General features: G+C 38.0%; 1 protein-coding gene across 3 annotated transcripts; it reads left to right on the top strand.

Moving 5' to 3' along the window:
* Positions 1-845: 845 nt before the first annotated feature.
* LOC143461118 (S-adenosylhomocysteine hydrolase-like protein 1) lies at positions 846-19,058 on the top strand. Of its 3 annotated transcripts, none has more exons than XM_076958908.1 (13): positions 846-1,022; positions 5,386-5,476; positions 13,809-13,864; positions 13,989-14,177; positions 14,506-14,810; positions 15,018-15,087; positions 16,490-16,536; positions 16,712-16,864; positions 17,118-17,188; positions 17,327-17,421; positions 17,582-17,749; positions 17,942-18,141; positions 18,662-19,058. In XM_076958908.1, the coding sequence occupies exons 1-13, from the start codon at positions 888-890 to the stop codon at positions 18,666-18,668; spliced, it is 1,587 nt and encodes a 528-aa protein (XP_076815023.1). In that variant the 5' UTR covers positions 846-887; the 3' UTR covers positions 18,669-19,058. The 3 variants fall into 3 exon arrangements, with proteins under 3 accessions (XP_076815023.1, XP_076815022.1, XP_076815024.1); XM_076958907.1 differs by lacking the exon at positions 846-1,022 and adding an exon at positions 4,302-5,106; XM_076958909.1 differs by lacking the exons at positions 846-1,022; positions 5,386-5,476 and adding an exon at positions 13,038-13,315.
* Positions 19,059-19,124: the final 66 nt, after the last annotated feature.

Here is a 19,124-nt window from a genome sequence, read left to right as displayed (position 1 = left end):
ATATATTTGATTTGCTGGTTTCCTTTTTGGTCATGGACCTCCCATTAGGTGAAGTTATGGCATGTCTGAATAGTGACAGTAAGTATTTTATCTACTGTATTTAATTAACCTGAAGCTGAAAAGACATGGTAAGACTGGCCAGCACTTGGAAGATTAAAAAATATAAAAATTCATGATTCATCAACAGTTCGGTTTGGAAATGAATCATATATGTCAAGATTAGTTTCTGTTCTCTCTTGGGTTCTTAAGAAAATTGGATATACCAAATTTACAATCCTGTTTTAGTAATAAGTCTGATTTGGTAGAAGACTGTCTGCTGAACGTGTGATCGAGATTAGGGCTAGATGTGATTTACTGAATGTATGAAATTCATTGACAGCTATAGTTGATCTACCCATCTTAAGCTGGTGTAGTGTCCAAGGAAAATTGGTTAACAAACATTGTGAAATTAAGGTATTTTAGAGATCTGTGATAATATCGATTCACTTTGTTTTTAGCATTGGTTCATACTGAAGTACATTTAAGTTTACTGATAGTTTTTGAATTGCTCAGTTTGAATCATTAATGCTGAATTTGTTCAGATTAAATTGTCCAGGAATATATATGTCACGTAAGCTTTCTTAAACTACTAGTATGGTTAATTAGAAAGCTGGAATGTGTACAAAGCGTAACATTGCTCTGAAGACCCCATACTTGAACACTCTTTTAGGCTGGTTAAGATTACAATGGCATAGCTTAGTTAAGTCAGGGCATGTCGAACAAAATCAGACAAGATTAAATGTCGGCTAGTCTATTGTCTGGCTTTTGTTAACCCCTGGTCATATTTAATGTTTTCATCTTTTCAGGTATTAGGTATGTTAGCAATTGCAACGCCCTAACTTAACATCATGTCGGAATCTAAAAATGACACAAAACAGCATATTACCACTGATGGTGCACGTCATGTGCTTGAAGCACAGAAGTCATCTCAAGCCAGTGCCAACAGAAAGGGCTTGCAACCAGAAATTGCCAACAGAGTGCGGGTAATTACGTCGGCTATCAATATTATGTCCCTATTAACAATATATTAATGCTTACCAACTTTACCTTTATTTAGTACATGCCTTTTATTTTTTATAAGTAATCTTGCGCATTTCCTGTAGGCAACTAGAATGATGTTATGTTTTAAAGTGAACCGTATATTGCTATGCTCTATTTTTGTTATAGTGCTAAATTGATTCCATTAGCACTCCCGTAGTTGTAGATTACCAAGAAAATAAGTTCTCTAGTTCGTGCAAAATGTAACCTATTTAATTTTTATGACTTGCATATTGATGCTTATAATAGGTATTAAATTAAGTCTATTATAATAGTATGCCGTTTGCCTTTTGACAATTGTTATTTTATTAATGGGAAAAATAACTGTTTAACGATAACTTTAAAATTTATATTAACACAACTCGAATTTCTCTACAGGCTTTGACACCTAAAATATTATTTAAAACTTTCCATTCAGGCTTTGGCCGCGGGTGTATACGGTATCAGGCTTAATATTACAACGCTTTTTTATACCGACTGATGTAGAAACAATGTAAACGAGTGGTGCGTAAATTCACATGTTACCGATACAATCCTTAATTTTCCCGTGAATATGACAACTCTCATTAATCACGTAAATATCGTAATCATAAATGTGCGTTGACACGCGCATAAATCTTGAGTTACGACGTAATTTGCTTAATTTGGACATAAATTATAGGTTATAATTAAGACAAAAAGCTAAAGCAATGACTCCTTTATTGACTTCAACTGCAAAATGTTAAAGTTTGTAGCTCTAATTCCGCTCTTCGTGTTGCTTTTGTTGTGATAATAGCCGCCAGTATGTTTACAAACTTCCTGGAATTAATACGGTTTCAACGATTTAGTATTTCGACCGCTAGCGTTGCTATTGAGCCACAACTGCAGTGGAGGAGTTTGCAGAATGCAGCATCTGCCTTTTTGCGCTCTCTTTAGAATGCAGCAATTGTCACTCGCACCAGGTTTGATGGGGCGCGACGTTGACGTGCAAGATGTGTGGCTGTTCTTACACAAACGTTTAATGTAGAACGACTGTGGTAGATGTAGCTGCTGTAAGCGCCATTTTCATGTTTAGAAATTCTGGGTTCGGTTTTATCCGCAGTTTTTCTTCCCTAATTGCTAACGATAAAAAATAAATACTTACATCATTTCAATAAACAATATTTTTATAAAATCACCCTAGACAATTTGTTATGTAATAAACCCTTTGATAGCATTTGTTTGCATTTCTATTCTTTTGCATTACGCTGATCGTGTTTTACAGAGGGATAGTTAGCAACGAACGACTTAGCTATTGTTTCGACCCCAGCCGCAAGACAGCATATTGTCTACTCCAGTGGTTCTCAAAGTTTTTTTCCGATTCCTCGCTTACCAACCAAAACACCGTCAATTCCTCCCCCCCAAAAAAATCACAAAAAAAAAATTTCCAAAATTTTACACTACCTGAATAATGTCCCTGGATGATGTCTTTTGAAGATTTATCTCAGGAATAAAATTCAGAATTGCAAAAGCACGCTCTCACAAAATAACCAAACAAATTTACAAACAAATCGTTGCTCATTGTTAGTGAGAACCGTGAGCCTCATGTTGAGAAGTTAATAAAGAAAATCGAGGAGAAAAGCGTGTGAGTTTTGCTCGAAGGTCTCCGCAAATATCGTGTGTTTCTCTTTTTTTCATCACTAGCTTACTAGCTAGTTCTATAAGTACCTTACTAACAATAAAGAGAAAACAATAGCCATTATGAACCAAACAGACACGTTTATAACGTCAGTCACTGCAGTTAAGGAGCTTGTCCTCGCGCACTATTGTAGACATCTAAACAACCTCTTCGAGAGGATTTTTCTGTTACAAATAAAATTTAAAATTTAAAGTTTTTTTCATATACAGTTTTTCCTCCCCAATTCCTCCCTAGAGAAAATTTCCTCCCTGGAATTAAAAATTCCCCCTTTAGTGAGCCAAGTGGCCCGGTTTGAGAAGTCTACTCAATTTTTTTAGCGGGAGAAGAGATACAAGAAATCGAGTTTTTCAGAGTTTTTTTTTCAAATTTTATGATTCTCACTACATCTTCAAGCCAAATATCATCAATCAATGGGCTTGCGGTTCTTAACTTGACTTGTTGATTTCAGAACAGACTACCACTGTATTAGTCACCTAAGAATGACGCTTTTATACCGGAAGGATTAAATCAAAAGTGACTTAATACCTCACAGGACGAGTATCACGTTTATTGGCGAGAGGAATTGATAAAACGCCGGTTTGTACATCTTATGTCACCAAATGTACCGCGCCGATTGTTTGGAATACGCAGCACATTCCAACTGTTGACTTTATGTCCACTGTATCCATGCGCGCATTTTGGGGGGCGGCGTGAGCTATTTAACTAGTTTTACAGTAAATGTTATCGTAAACTAGCATCTACATACTTTCAGTCCACCACTGGCTGATATTTGGTATTTGGAACTGAACACTCAACATCGAGCACAAGGACTCTTAGATTAGTTTGCCCCGCAGACTTCACTTAATTAATTGTCTAAGAAAGTTACCTTCAGCGCAGCAGCTCTGAAGATAACCCATGAGTTGGCTGCATGACTTAATTAAAAGCTCGCGTCGTGTCGTGATTGGTTGTGTCAGAATGCAGCGCCAACGTAGAATGTAACTGCAAGCGTTTTAAAAATTTCTTTTTAGCTAGCAGGATGGTTGTATATGAATTTTTATTAGATACCCGGCTTTAGGCATTAAACATTAATGGCATGCAGGTGAGGCTTTCCCACGATACCGATTGAAGGGCAGGACCATTATAACGCCAATGGTTTGGTGCTATTTTGGTTTAGATTTTTTACGACTACCAGACGACAATTAACCCGTGCGTAATGCCAACACCATGATGGCTATCTCTATTTGCTCGAAATACTGGTTTAGCTCAAGTTTTTACGTAACGTGAGAAAACATGAGAGTTATTCAATAAAAAATAAGTCGCTATATTGTTTATAAAATATTAGCGTGTCAAGGACAGCGTGAAAAGGTCGAACTCCTCGCCAGCGGAAACTTCTCGTATGACAACTCTACTGACAAATGTCAAAGTCGTTGACGTCACTGGCATACTTCCCCGGCTATATTCCACTTGCGTATAAGGCAACAGTTGGATCACGTGACGCTTTCATGAACGGTATCGCACAATGAAAGCGACTATTTCAGGTCACGCTTCATTGCACTAATATGTTTTCGTGGCAGGCAGCGCTCAATATAGGCTCCCGTTTAGACAGGATAAGATTTTCGTAATGTGACCCCGCTCTAAAAATACTGAAGATTAGATGCCTATACAGTCTGCTTATGGGTCGTTTCCATTGCAGCTCTAACCGTAAATCAGACCAGTGCCTTCACAGATTCGACTAAAGAGGTTGTGCCAAATACGGAATCATTCGGAAAGTGAAATGTTTAAGCATTCATCCATGATTAATGCATGACCCTTTTCAACACGGGCAGTAATGTTTTGTTCAGCTAGAAACGTTAGTGAGCGTCTTGTCAAGTAAGTACTCGATGTAGTTGCTGGTCACAGCATTATCAGAGCTCGAAGGCTGATTAACTGTGAGCAATGCCCTTAAGTACAGGAAGTGAATAATGGCGTGTTATGAAACTTGTCGATGTATTGCCGAGCAGTGCATTTTATAGCTTGCTAAGCCATTTTCTGCGAGGAAATGGTCGTGTTGAATGGCTCGATTGCAAGTGTTTTGCAGACATGTGAAAACGTAGTATTTATTAGATAAACTTTCAGTAGACCTAGAAATTTTTTATTTGTTTCTCAACTTCATCATGGATGAACAGAAAACGTCAACCGTCGACCGAAAGGATTTAAACGGGCTGGATCCCTTATCGCCAAGATCGGCTCCTTCAGACGTCTCAACATCCGACTTAGTCACAAAGAAGTTGGAGGATAAGCGCAGGCAGCTCAGAAAGCAGAGATCACACAGCAGGAGAATTTTGCATCGTGGTTTATCCGTCAGTTCAGCAGCATCCAGGCTAGATAGCGTAGGAAGTGTTTTTAGCGATGAGGTGACCGTTTTTTATTGAATTACGGGGTTATGATTCTTATTTGATACTGAACATGTTCTTGTGCAATGTCATGTAAATCTTGCTTTCGTTCTTAGCTTGGCGAAGTTTTAATTATACTCTACCAGGCACAAGGTCTACAGCAGTTTTCGCCTTAAGCGACCGTGTCACTACAGCGACAATAATAATAACAACAATCAACGCTTTTGTCCAACCCGAATCAAGGAGCATTTCTATTGCGTTTCAGATCGCATTTTTTACAACGTCCTTTCATTTTTGCAGCAAATATCCTTCGTAGAAGACAAGAAGGTCCGAAAGAAGCGTTCCATGTCAAGATCCATTTCTGCTTCTTCTGCAGACAGCTTCTCATCAGGTACGTTGTCAACGATAAACTTTTGATTTGGATTTTATAACCTGGATTTTCAACCACCGTTGGCTTTGCTGTTTGGTTTAACGTGAACCAAGTCACGTTTCTGGATTAGCTCGCCGGGCAAAACTAGTGATTGACCCGGAAGTCTGTTTGGGATTTTCTTGGCTTTCCAAGCTGCGTCGTAGACTTACTCAATCAATTAAATGTATTGAGGGATAAGGAGAAAAATCAATATTATTACCAACTAGAGTGTGGCGCTGTCTACCAGAAACGGTCTTGAGATAGTGGCGTACATGTAATGTCCTTTTTGCAAACAAGACTGCCGTCAGTTTTACTTGTAAGTCAAATACCTGCTGCATTGGTTTTCAAACGCGCTGAGATAGTGAATTGATTTGATATCTTTGCACCTGATATCGTAATAGATGAAACTCGGTCAAATAACGCTTGGACGAGCAGCTGATATTTTATTAGCTTACTCAATGCCTTCGTTGTTTGGTGTTAAAACTTTACAAAGGTGCTATGCAACAACGCACCTTTAAGCATCCGGCTTTTGGCTTGAATTGCTGCTACTAATACTGTTTCTTTATTGTGGCAAAAAAACTTAACTATACACGCTTGAATGGGCTTCTAAGGTAAGATCGTAACGTATAATTTTACGGTAGAACTTTAACTCTGGGTAAGATAGGATGGATTGCTTTAAATGTTTGTCCACCACTGGTTATCTTGTATCCTAATCCGTTGAAGACACCACGACCTATCGGAAACTATAAAATAGTTTTTGCGCTTCATTGGGCAGTCGGTACTTTGTAAGTACCGTCGGTAACGGTAACGGTACCGGTACCGGTACTTGGCAAAAATGTACCGACGGTTCCGGTATTCGGTACTATTTTAAAAAAGTGGTTCGGTACTTTGTCGGTACCGGTACTGTTTGTGTAAAAGATGCTGCTGCAAATCCATTGTTTTCCGGCGTTATGCCCCCGGTAAAGGTTACTCCAGGCCAAAACATATGTGACGTTAATTGCAATTTTACTTGACATTTTAGATTAAAAAAGATCAACAGATGTTAACATTAGTATTAACAATAATTTAATAAGAAATTTTTAAAACTTTACTTTTAAAAATTTTGAAATTATCACATGAAAAGTACCGAGTACCCGGACCGACTGAAATTTCTTGAAAAAAGTAATTCGGTACTTTTGAAAAAAGTACCAACGATACCGGTATCGACACTGAAAAAATACCGGGGTACAGTAATTCGGTACAAAAGTACCGCGGTACTGCCCACATGGTTCTATGTATCCGATGTAATGCCTTATCGCTTTCTACTGAACTGTATTGGCGAGTTCAAGGTCAAGTTTAAACGTATCCCGTGTGGAGACAGTTGAGAAACTCTCATTCATTACTGAGTTTCTGTGCGATCAATGATACTTGCATAAAAGTACGATGGTTTTGACTTACAACGCCCGAAAACAATGACATGATGTTTATTGCTTGTGGTGTTTATGCCGCAACCTCCATGTGTGTCAATGCTACAGTGAGTAAGCCTTATTGTTACTTATTGTTGCTGCTCCTTGGGAATTTGTAAGCAACCGACTTAACGCAGTTAATTGATGTTAGATTTTTGAAATTACTGTAGCTAGTTGCAATTTCGGAATCGACATTATAACATCTCCACGGATCTGCCACCTGCCCAATCTAATCATCTCAAATCTTTATTGCTTCATTATCCATCAACGCTGTTGTCTACAAGAATACTACCACCGCGCATAACTAATATTTTTCAAACCGCCGGGTGGCGCTTGGAAGCCATCTAGATATTTTGTTTGGTGTCGCTGTAGACTGTAGAGTGTAGAGTCTACAGCGGTGTACATGTAACAAATGGTCACAAATGTGTCTACATACAGTGTAGACACATTTTAAATCCAGTTTGCACTTGCAAAATACACGAACTGTAAAGGTTGAAAGCTTGCTATTTCCTCCGTAAATTTGGAGGTTGATATGCGATTTACTAAGAACTTGTGGAATCATACATTATGCGTTTAATTCAACACATTTACGAAAGTTGTTAACGTATAGCTATAAACTTACCTACTTCTGTCCTCATATGTACTATAAATGGCTCATAATTGACGTGATAGTAAGGGAACAAGGTCCGAGCTTTTAATCGGTCCTTGTATTTTAGAGGGGTATGCAGAAACCGACACTTAATCTCTGGTTTAATTGTGTGAAAATTACGTCGCGAGTTCTTTGTGTCTAGTCGTAAGTCTTGAGCTGCACTACGTACAGAGGGCTATTGCCATGTTGCAGAAGTTTCAAAATGACTCCCGCCTAACGAATTTTTTTCTTCAATTATTTAATTATGCGAACTCGTCTTTCTAACTTACTTTCCGCCTAACCTCTTCTACATTGGAGTACAAACTGTACAACAGCTAGTATGACGAAGCTCTTTTTTATTATTTTTTGCCATCATATTGCCATACAACTTTCAATTTGTTCATTTATTTTTTTAAAAGGGTCTAAGTCTAAAGCATAGTCCGAAACATATGTCTATTTCTGCATTGTGCTGATTGCAGCAAGGTTGGTACAGGTTTAACGAAGCAATTTCATCTCTTTCCACAAATGATAAACCCGGATTAAGATAATCTGACATTCTACAAACGACCCTTAATGTGACTTATGAAATATTCAAAGCTCTGAGTATTTGTAAATACGTCATATAACCAGCTATCACCACTGTCGTGGCCTGTTTTAGTGGATTAAATTGCGATCGACTTCAGTAATTATCGGGGCATTCCAGAATATTTTTGTAGGTCTGCGTCATTCTGTCTGGGCAGAATCTTCCAGACAACTTCTAAATTCTTAAGAACAGTTCATGTTGCTTGTCGAAAGAGGTTATTGTGAAACTTTTCAGAACACCGGTAGCCATACCAAACAAACTAGGATTATTCATGCCTTCTCCGTTTTTTTATATTTAATGTTTCTATAAATTGGCCAAGCCCTAACCTACTTCACGGGCCTACATACTGTCCTTTCTCCAAGTCCTCAGTGTACGTTTTTGGTTATAGTATTGAAGGATACTGTTTACAGCTTTTTGTTATGTATATGCTTAGCTTATCAGTGTTATCAACCGGCACGGCTAAAAAATGTTACAAAACTTTGCCATTCTGTTCAATCACTAAACTCCAAAAATTGTAGCCAACACTATTGGTTCGAAGCCGTTGTCTGGATTCGCGTCATTTGTACGGGCACTGGGACAGGTACTAGCGGGACAGCGGACGGTCTGGGAGTTAAAAGTTCAATTTTTAATAATTTATTTCTTCTACCTGGGCGAGAATTGGGATGAATCGGGCGTGAATATTTTGACTGAATATTACTTTGTTTTAAGACAAACTTGTTTTAAAACTGCACTTCTACTTCAAGGACAGGAGTTTTTCTCTCTGTGTTACTGGACGAAATAACGCGGATTCGATTGGCTTCAAGCAAGTCTAGGTTTGCATATTGTGTAAAAGTCTTCTGTCATGGCAAAGTTGTTTGTATAGGGTTTCTGTAAATAAAAAGTGTCCGTAAAACCGTCAACTAGCTGTACTACTAACAGTTGTTTGCAAATTTAATGCGGTGTTTAGTGTGGTCATGGCTGACCTCTAAATCGAAGAGAATGTCAAATTTCGACAGTGTGGGTTGTTTTCTCGATGGTTGCATTGCAGCAGAAAATATTTCCACATTCCGTACATGAAAGGTTGCCTAGCGATGCCATATTACGAATTAAATGCATGATTTTTCGCACAATGTTGCTCAGAAACAACATACAGCTTGATGTTTCGTTGCTCGGAAACGGTTTCAATCGCAAAATTACGAAGATGTTGTCCAACCGGGTAATTTAATGGCGTTGAAAAGGACTTAGTGCCCTCTTGTTTAGAACAAATTATGTAGAAAGTGGCGACAAGAAGCGCTCATTAAACCAGTAATAAACACTTTGCTTTGCATTCTCTGTATTCAAACGTAATTTTCTAACTTGGAGGTGATTTACAAAGGATTGAAAGTTGTTGATCGCAACTCTACAATTCTTTTAATTTTCTCAGCAATTGAGAAATCGATTTCAGCTTCAAACCGGCGTACCAGTGGGATTTATTGAAAAGGAACGAGTTTAGAATCTTTTCATGTGTCCTAACTTGTCATTATCGACGTAGTGACGATCAGACGACGCTGCACGGCAATGTACGCCGCAGGTTTCTACGTTTTGTTTTGCTGCGTTTTTTTTTACTCAACTTTTCAAGTTTCGTTTCGTGGCAACCGTCCATTAATAATTCGATGTCGTGCTATCCCGCTGCGAAGGTTTGAGAAGGACGCTTGGTTCAAATTTAAAACGCGAGCTCTTTGCCTATGTGCTCAAGATTTGTTCTTAGCAAATTGTCTTCGAAAGGGATTAGTTGTACTTAACCAAGTAGTTAACCGATTAGCTGACATTCTAATTGGTCAAACGCTTCAAAGAAAGCAATATAGGTATGGAAATTTATTCCAAATTGCTGACTTTTGACCGGACGTAGCCCATCCTGTGCAGCTTCGTTTAAATAACCGCAATTATTCACCGTGCTGAACTTAAGTTGGCCGAATTTCAACATTTCGTGAACGCTGAGATGTTTTTGCACATCAGATTATTATCAATTTCCGGTTGAGTGTGACGTATGGTTGGATTCTGTCAGCTGCCTACCTTAGTATCTTACAACCTCAACTTTCAGCTTTTATTATTAAGTTGAAAATACGTTGGCTGGACAAACAAACTTACGCCCAACCGTAAACGAGAGACTCGTCTTATTGTAAGTGCCAAGGTACTTTTTTATTTGCAGGTACACTGGTACACGCAGCAAGATTTACAATGAACGCCACCTTTCCTAACGTATAGGTTCTAACTATTATCCAAAGTTAGCGATGCATTTAGGGTTGAGTAAATGATTTGGTCGATACTCGTGTAGAACTCAATGTTATGCTACGCTAAGCTTTCGCTCGGTTGTTAAATCTCGCTAACCTTGCTGTTTGTTCAACTTTGTGAAAAGGTATTGTCTGCCTTACCATTAATCTTAGAAAGTTAAGTTATGTTCGCCGAGTTTCTTATCACTTATTCTTCATTTGCAAAAGTACAGTAATTGTTTACATTTGGCTAGGCTTCAAAGCCGTCCAGCTAGCCGTTAATTCCTTTCAGGTTGCATTGCTCGATGCCTTTTAATTAAGCAATCCTATTTTGGAAAGTTTTCACGTTTTCACAACACGTCCTTAAGCGATGTCATACCTGACGTAATTTGCTTTACCACAGCGGAAGAGCGTTGTTGTAGTGAGTGGCGTGAATGAAGTCTTGCTTAATATTTGATCGACTTGGCAGGCGAGTCGAGGCGTAGTTGGATGTCTATCTATCAGGAAAGGGCATATTTTATACTGAAAGTCGGTAAATATTTGTTCGTGCTCAGGCGTCATAAGATTTTGTCATATCTTCGCGAAATATGGTTTTCTTGGCTTGCTAGCAACCACCATACTTCCTTCAGCGTTGCTAACTATTCTCAGCATTTCCAGCACAGGGTCGAGCGTTTTTGTATCAAGTACAAGTGTCACCTTGGTTTTAGTACTACCTTCAGGCGCTTTTAAGACGGTTAGAAAAATGTACACTAAACCGCCACCCTTAATCATTCTATTGTTTGAAAGTGGCTATCGTTGATGATAGAGTTTGTAAGCAAACGGCCAGTAGTGGACCAGTTGACATTGACATATAAACAAAACAAACGTCGTTTATACTCCAGTAGCGGTCAATGTAAGTTAGATATACTGCTTTCGGTCTTCAGCACAAGATAATCATGTTACGGTGAACAGTGTATGTATTGTAGGCGATAAATAAATTAGTTTTTCGAGAAGGAACAAGTCACGTTTTTTTATTGAAAGTAGTGGACCTTTCATGGAGTATATTATATATATATTATACAGCACAGCAAAGTTTTGAATACAATCCTATATACATGTCGCATTCGAGACCAACACAGCAAATTACCAGTTGTGTATGAAACACATTAGAAAACTTATGACTTTTCTTAATCCAAGAGTTTTTTTACTTTCTCAAAATAGGCTTCCGCAGCTTTCTATAAAAAGTTTCTTTTAAACGAAGTTTTGACTCAGACTTTTACACCAAGTGTTCAGTGGTTGTAGAAAATATACGTGGTCAGAACACCATTGTTTTTTGTTTGTAAATAAATAGATGTCGACTGGGTGGACGTGTGGTTATAAGTTCAACTGAATCAGATCGATTTGTGTTGATAGTCAGATCGATACCTTTTATTGACTGGAATAATTTGCTCAAATTTTTTCATCTTTTCAACCTACTATTTTTATTACGAAAACGTTGAAGCAAACATGTGTTATCGCGCGCATCACGCAAAAGCTATGAAGCTACTGTGCTTGAAGTTTTGGCCAACCTATTATAGAATCACCACTAGAACCAAGCTCGGTTTGCATTACGAGCAGAATTATTTGTCGTCACACCTCAATTATACATAATCTTTTAAGAAATTAGTGTTCGGATTGCAGGTGTATACTACGCACTGCAATCAGAATGAAATTTGCGTGCAAGCCAAGGTTATTCCTCGTGGGCTGACCCCGTATAACCTTACTTTGGCTTCATTGATTGGTGGCCCGGACGTCAGGCTGCAATTTTCGATCGATGTTTGATTATAGTAGAGGCCAGTGTAACGATGTTTTCTCAATTTGCAAAGGTTCTCCTGCAATTTGCGACCTCATTAATTTGTGCCTGTTTCTGCAGTATAAGGTTTTTAGCTAAATTATGTTCGAAATCCCACGAATGACCAACAGTGATCATGTGAAAGCATTTTGCTAGAGTGAAACTCGAGTAGTTCTGTATTAACATCGGTCGATTGAAAAAGGTGAAGAGAAATGTACAAATGCAGTAAGACCATGCGTTGCGTAACATTGGACAATGCTATGGATATCGACCCAACTAAATATTACCATTATCCCATTTAAATACTATTATCATATAATACGAGTTTGGCAGCTATTGTTTAGATAGGTATGGAAAGGTGTCAAATTAAATTCAGATGGGAATTTGTCAGTAGAAAATATACGTATTTAGTACTGTAATTGCTGTCAGGGACAGACATAACATACCGTTTCAGTATAACTTGCACAATGCTTTGCGGTGTACAAGCAAGACAGATAATGAAACAGATAACAAAATAAACAGGATTTTCACTTCCATCTTTAGTAAGCTTCCAATCTCCCACGTAACAACTGTTGAAATATTTATACCTTAAGCCAAGCTAAGCCTAACCAGTTTGCTTGTTGTTTTGAGCTTTAGTTCGTTGTCCCTTTGACCTGCAAGTTTCCAGAAACACAAATATTTCTCAATTGCGTGACTTTCTCTTCAAGAGTCAGTGAATGATTTGAGTCCGTGAACAGAATGCGTCAAGACTAAGCACAACACGGAATTCATCAATTTACCTTTCATAGTTGCAACATTTGTGTATTACCGTAGTTCTCGTTTTAGACGTGAGTTTTTAATAAGCTTATCACCAAACATAAAATTTCTACAATAATTTTCACTATGCCAGATGATAGACACTTTTGTGTTGAGGTAGTTCCATGTTCTAATTGGACATTTTTGTGACGCAACAATCACAAATATGGAAGGTTTGAAAGCGATTAACGGAAAGCACGAGCATGTCAAGTTCGACGCCAAGCTCGGCTCGACCGACGAAGCGAATGCAATGATTGCGACACGACGAAAAAGCAAGGAGATCCGCCGGCCTAGCATCACCATATCCCGGGAGTTTTCGACAACCAGCACCGGTATTAGTAGCTGTCGCTACTAGTGCGTTGTGGAAAAAAGCTATAACTCGTTCGAAGTACCATAAATTGAGCTTACGCCATATTACAAAGTATACGCCCAGTTTGAAACAATGCATTCAATAGTCTTGTACTTCTGCTCACTGTGGTAGTCAGATACCCTGAATCAGTTCCTCTTAACATAGTGTACCGGCTTCTCTGTTCATCTGTGTACGGGCTGATGACTCTTAACATCAGTCTTGGCTTAAAGTATCGTCTGTGGTTGATGCATGCTTGTGTTTTAAACGTTTCTACACTGATTAAGAATTAAAGTCTTAATATTTTTGATATAACTTACGGTAACTTTCATTTATCTGGCACTGTTGTCCTATTTGTTATATATTTTCGTTCGTATAGCTTTGAACATCTATCTTGTTCTAGTATTTCTTAACAGTAACTTAGTTATCGGTTTCGTCAAGCATATTTTGTACCGATATAATATTCTTTTACGTTTCAGCTTCTTATTCCAGCTCTGATGAAGAAGACGATATTTCGCCTCGTGACAAAGAACAAGTAAGGGAGGGTGTTTTCTGTTTTAATCCTTGTAGAATCGGGCTTTAAAGCCCCATTTTTAACCTATCAACACGATGTCAAAGCGATAACCGAAATGTTAATTAACTGAAGTTTAACTCAACAGCGCAACTCGAAAAACTTTTCGGACTTCTGTATCCGCAACATCAAGCATGCTGACTTTGGAAGAAGAGAGATCGAGATCGCAGAGCAAGAGATGCCAGCTCTCATGGACCTCCGAAGGAGAGCTCAGGCAGACAAACCCCTCAACGGAGCAAGGATTGTGGGATGTACACATATTTCGGCACAGTCTGCTGTGAGTAGCATTAACTATTTTACTACTGATGCGATATGGTGTGATAAAGAGCTCATCGAAGATTACATGAATTACGGATTGCTTGTCGCTGTGTGTCAGCCTTGTGAATTGAGATTGTGAAGAGCATATGATCAGCGCCTATAATGGAGTATTTTGATTATTTTAATTAAAACAATTTCGTATGTGCTATGTAAACTACACAGGACGCTGCTAAGCCAAAAATGGTTTATTATTATTCTTAGCTAAAGTTACTTTATTTGGTAATGTCGTTATTTTGTAATTAATGTTGATAGTCAAAGGTAAATTACAACTAACAACCATATTAAAGGTTCTCATTGAAACACTGACTGCTCTCGGGGCGCGAGTCCGATGGTGCGCTTGCAACATCTACTCCACCCAGAACGAGGTAGCAGCTGCTCTTGCGGAAGCGGAATACTCGATTTTCGCGTGGAAGGCTGAGGAAGAAGAAGAATTCTGGTGGTGCATTGAGAAGTGTATCTCAGCCGATAACTGGCAGCCCAATATGATCCTGGATGACGGAGGAGATCTCACTCATTCCATTATCAAAAAGTATCCTACTCTTTTTAAAGGGATGAAGGGAATAGTTGAAGAAAGCGTCACCGGGGTTCACAGGTCAGTGAAATCAGGCTTGTAAACTTTTGTAAACAGGATTTTGCAGCTTTTTTCATTCCACGAGTGCTTTCTGTAAATGTTATCTTATTTGCTCACACCGTGGGAACTGTCATTGATTCTTAAATCGCCCTATTTACGTTTTTGTAATATGAATTAATGGATAAATCGTTCTTAAAACTCTTTTCTGACGAAAAAGAACTTCTGCAGACTTTACCAACTAGCCAAGACTGGAAAGTTAAGCATTCCTGCGATGAACGTAAATGATTCTGTTACAAAGGTTAGTTGTTTTGGTAACTACAGTAAAGTTGCACTGCAAAATTCATAACACTCATGACCAGTTTATTACAGAGAACAAGGACTTAAGTAAAATGCATTCTATCTACAGACGTATAATAACAAAGTGCCGTACACATCTTCAGTAATATGTATAGTAGGATTTTTTTTATTTTTTCACTATTTTGTACTGTATTTAAAAAAGCTTGGTCTCTCTAGGCGGTATTTTGGGTGCAATTAAAGAATATGAACTTTTTTTTGAATTATGATGTCATTTTGAGGTTGCACCCCCTACAAAGCTACAAACAAGGTGTCAAAAGTTGCAGAATTACTGATTTCCTGTAACCATTTAATACATTTTAATTGCGTTTCTGCTCTAGAAAAAAAAGTTGAGAAAAATGTAAATTTTCAGATTTTGTATCACCATGTGGTTTCCAATCTGACCTTTATTTTAACCGCTTCTGATTTTAAACTTCTACCTTGGCCTTCATCATGAAAAGGTGAGCAAACTTTTTATGAAAACATATATTTCAGTTTAAAATTACAGCATTTTGGGTAAATATTAGGGATATGTCGCGGGGACAATTATCCAGGTTCATGAGAATCTGAATATCATAAAATTGACACGAACAAAACCCGAATCTATTCATGTCAGCATCAAATATAATAAAATATAATTTCATCAAAAAGGATTTTTGTTTCAAAATAAACTTCTTACTTGTTGGTTAAAGAAGAAAAATAAATTTTGTGTTGTTTCTTGTTCGGCGAAAGGGACTACTCGTAAACAGTAAGGCAAAATCAAAAATCAAAGTCGCAGTTTAGCAAAATTGTTTACTCGATCATACCCAAATTACAGTACCTACGTAACAGTAGTTTACATGCACTGCTGTAAAAATTGTAGACTTAGATAGGTTTACATATAAAAATGTTTGCTCATACTTGTATGGGAAAGGCGGCCAACGCCAAGGTAAAAGTTTACAATCATAAGCAGTGATAGTGAAAGTCCAATTGGAAATTCTATAGTGATTTGCAAACGAAATCTATGAAAATTTACGTTTTTCTCAAATAACTTTTTTTCTAGAACAGAAAAGCAGTTAAAATGCGTTAAGTGATTGTAGAAAATCAATACTTTTGCATCTTTTGACACCTTGATTGTAGCTCTAGCTCAATAGGCTACCGAGATGTCACTACTTTAGAAAAATGCATCCCAACCGAAAAATCAACAAGGGCGTGCAACCTAAAAGGATACCATAATTGAAAAAAAGTTCAGATTCTTTCATTGTGCCCAAAATACTGCCTATAGAGACGTCAAACTTTTTTAAATTCAAAAATGAGGAAAAATGAAACATCTTAATTTGTATTGTTTCATATTTTACCTTGCTAACAAATTCTGTTCTTAACTACAGCAAAAGTTCGACAATCTGTATTCGTGCCGGGAATCAGTACTGGATGGGTGAGCTGAATGTTCATTTTTCGTAGTGGTTTGGTGAAATCACATGAAATTAGAATACTCTATGTACTGGTAGTTAGGTGTAAATGTCATTTGTCAGTTACTAATTCTTCGTATCTCGTTCGTTATCCAACCGTTTTTTACGGGAATCGTAATCCGTTTTAAAAATCTACTGCAGGTTGAAGCGAACAACGGATATTATGTTTGGCGGAAAGCAAGTTGTTGTTTGCGGGTACGGGGAAGTAGGAAAAGGCACGTGTTCCGCCTTGAAAGGCCTAGGAGCAGTCGTATATGTGTCAGAGATTGATCCGATCTGCGCACTGCAGGCTTGGTGAGTAGCCCAAAAATGAAGAAAGTATTTTTTTCTTACTAATGCCTTCCCTTGTTTTAATCAAGAAATTTGGTTGTCATAATGTCGTAAAATAAACTTTTCGGCTGTTTATGAAGTGAAGTTTTGAGCTAGCGCGTACGCCGTACGGTATGGACGCTCAGTTTTAATACAATAATTGATACGGTCATTTCTATGATTTATGAATGAGTTTTCGTGTATAAAAAGTAACATGAGCTTATCTTTTTGTGCACAGTATGGATGGAATCCGGGTTGTACGTCTTAGCGAGGTTGTGAAAACAGCTGATATTTTTATATCGTGCACAGGTAAAAATAATACACTTTGATTAAGATCATATGCAACACTCAATGGTAGGTTTCAATGGCTTTACGTAACGCAGGATTTCACGTGGTTGCACGTAACTTTGATCAAAGTTTTGTTACCATTTTGTTGTTTACTTCTAGGCAACAAAAACGTTATCAATCGCGACCACCTGGACAAAATGAAGAACGGAGCGATAGTATGCAACATGGGTCACAGCAACACTGAAATTGATGTGGTAGGTAAACCGGAATATGCTAGTTCAAATGGGTTCAGGCATTTGGTTCACAAAGCTACCATCAGTTCTGACTGGACGCCCAAACAGTTCGTTGTTGGTGTGACCAATTGAATTTTTTCGCGTCGAAGCTTTCCAACGTTTTGAATTTTTTATATTTTAGGCAAGTCTAAAGACGAATGATTTAACGTGGGAGAAAGTGCGTTCCCAGGTCGATCACGTGATCTGGCCAGACGGGAAAAGGGTTGTTCTGCTTGCTGAAGGTCGTCTGCTCAACCTCAGTTGTTCAACAGTTCCATCCTTTGTTCTATCCATAACTCACTGCACACAGGTGGGCGTTTTTATCAATCATTTGCCAGAAATTGAAGCCAGATTGTTTTCCTGCTAGAACACTAGTTTTTGTCGCTGTTATTGTGGAAGTTTCGCTTGCCTAAAATGTCAAGTCACCAATCGCTGGCAATGACATGCCGTCAAGTGCTTTTGATGTTTCTTATACCTACACTGTATATTCTATTCTATCCAGGCGCTTGCCCTAATCGAGATGTTCAACGCGCCAGAAGGCCGTTACAAGCAGGATGTCTACTTGCTACCCAAGAAGATGGATGAATATGTTGCAAGTTTGCATTTAGCAACCTTCGATGCGCACTTGACAGAACTAACCGACGATCAAGCAAAATATTTAGGCCTGAACAAATCTGGACCATTCAAGCCAAACTACTACCGGTATGACAAAAAACATCGTTGCAGCAACTTTGGATCTTATTTATCGACACGCTAGGAGGCATATTGGTTAATCATTCCTATTTTCATAACATAGTGCACTCCTACATAGGTATTTAAAAATCTGGTTTGACCAATCAGTGGACTGTATGGTTGGTGTTTACCCTTCCAGGTCGTGTGCAAGAAAATTCCAGATCAACTTGAAAAAAATAGCGAAAAATATTTATAAAAATGTGTGAAATGTTAATGTTCTAATGTTGGCTTTGGGGCTACGATACAGAAATTGTCATGTGAATTGAGCGTTAATCTTACGACAGACTAAATCTACGTTCAAAGTTTTAGTAAATTATTTGTAGAAATTTTTTGAATATTAAAACCCTACATAATAGATTATTAGAACAAAGATAGGTATTTTCCCTTACTCTACGCCACCTGTGATGTTAGTGAGTCGCTACGCTACCTGTGAGTCAGTTTAAAGAAATGTTTTACTTGTTGGTCAAAATTAATTACAGATTCTTTTCAGGTACTGATGTTGCAATTGTGCATTCCCTGTCTATCTGTTGAAATTTCGGTGCCATTTTGATGCTGTTACAACTATACCTTGGTGAAAACATCTTATTTAATGTTAACGGTTTATGCGTTTGCTCCAATATCATCATATGGTAAGATGTTGGACCTGACTATATGAGCGAGACTGAAAATGAATTTGTATTCACCAATCACAATCGAGGTTGTTTTCTCTCTTTAACTTGACATTGCCTAATTATTATTATGTGTGCAATTAACAAAAATCAACCCTGACTCGATGTGAGAATAGTAATAATGTTGTTATCCGTTTGATATCTAGCTTTTGTTTAAAATGTCTTGCGTTATATGTGCGCTTTGCCGATAAATATAGCTAATATGATAATTTGGTGAAAGGCTTGTTGACTTTGAGTTATTTCTGGGCAAAAACGGCTTTCCCGATAATGACACGTTCCTGATAC

This window comes from Clavelina lepadiformis, chromosome 5 (genome assembly GCF_947623445.1).
Source record: "Clavelina lepadiformis chromosome 5, kaClaLepa1.1, whole genome shotgun sequence".
NCBI classification, from domain to species: Eukaryota; Metazoa; Chordata; class Ascidiacea; order Aplousobranchia; family Clavelinidae; genus Clavelina; species Clavelina lepadiformis.
Note: the sequence above shows the minus strand (reverse complement) of the source record. Positions and strands in the feature narration are given on the sequence as shown.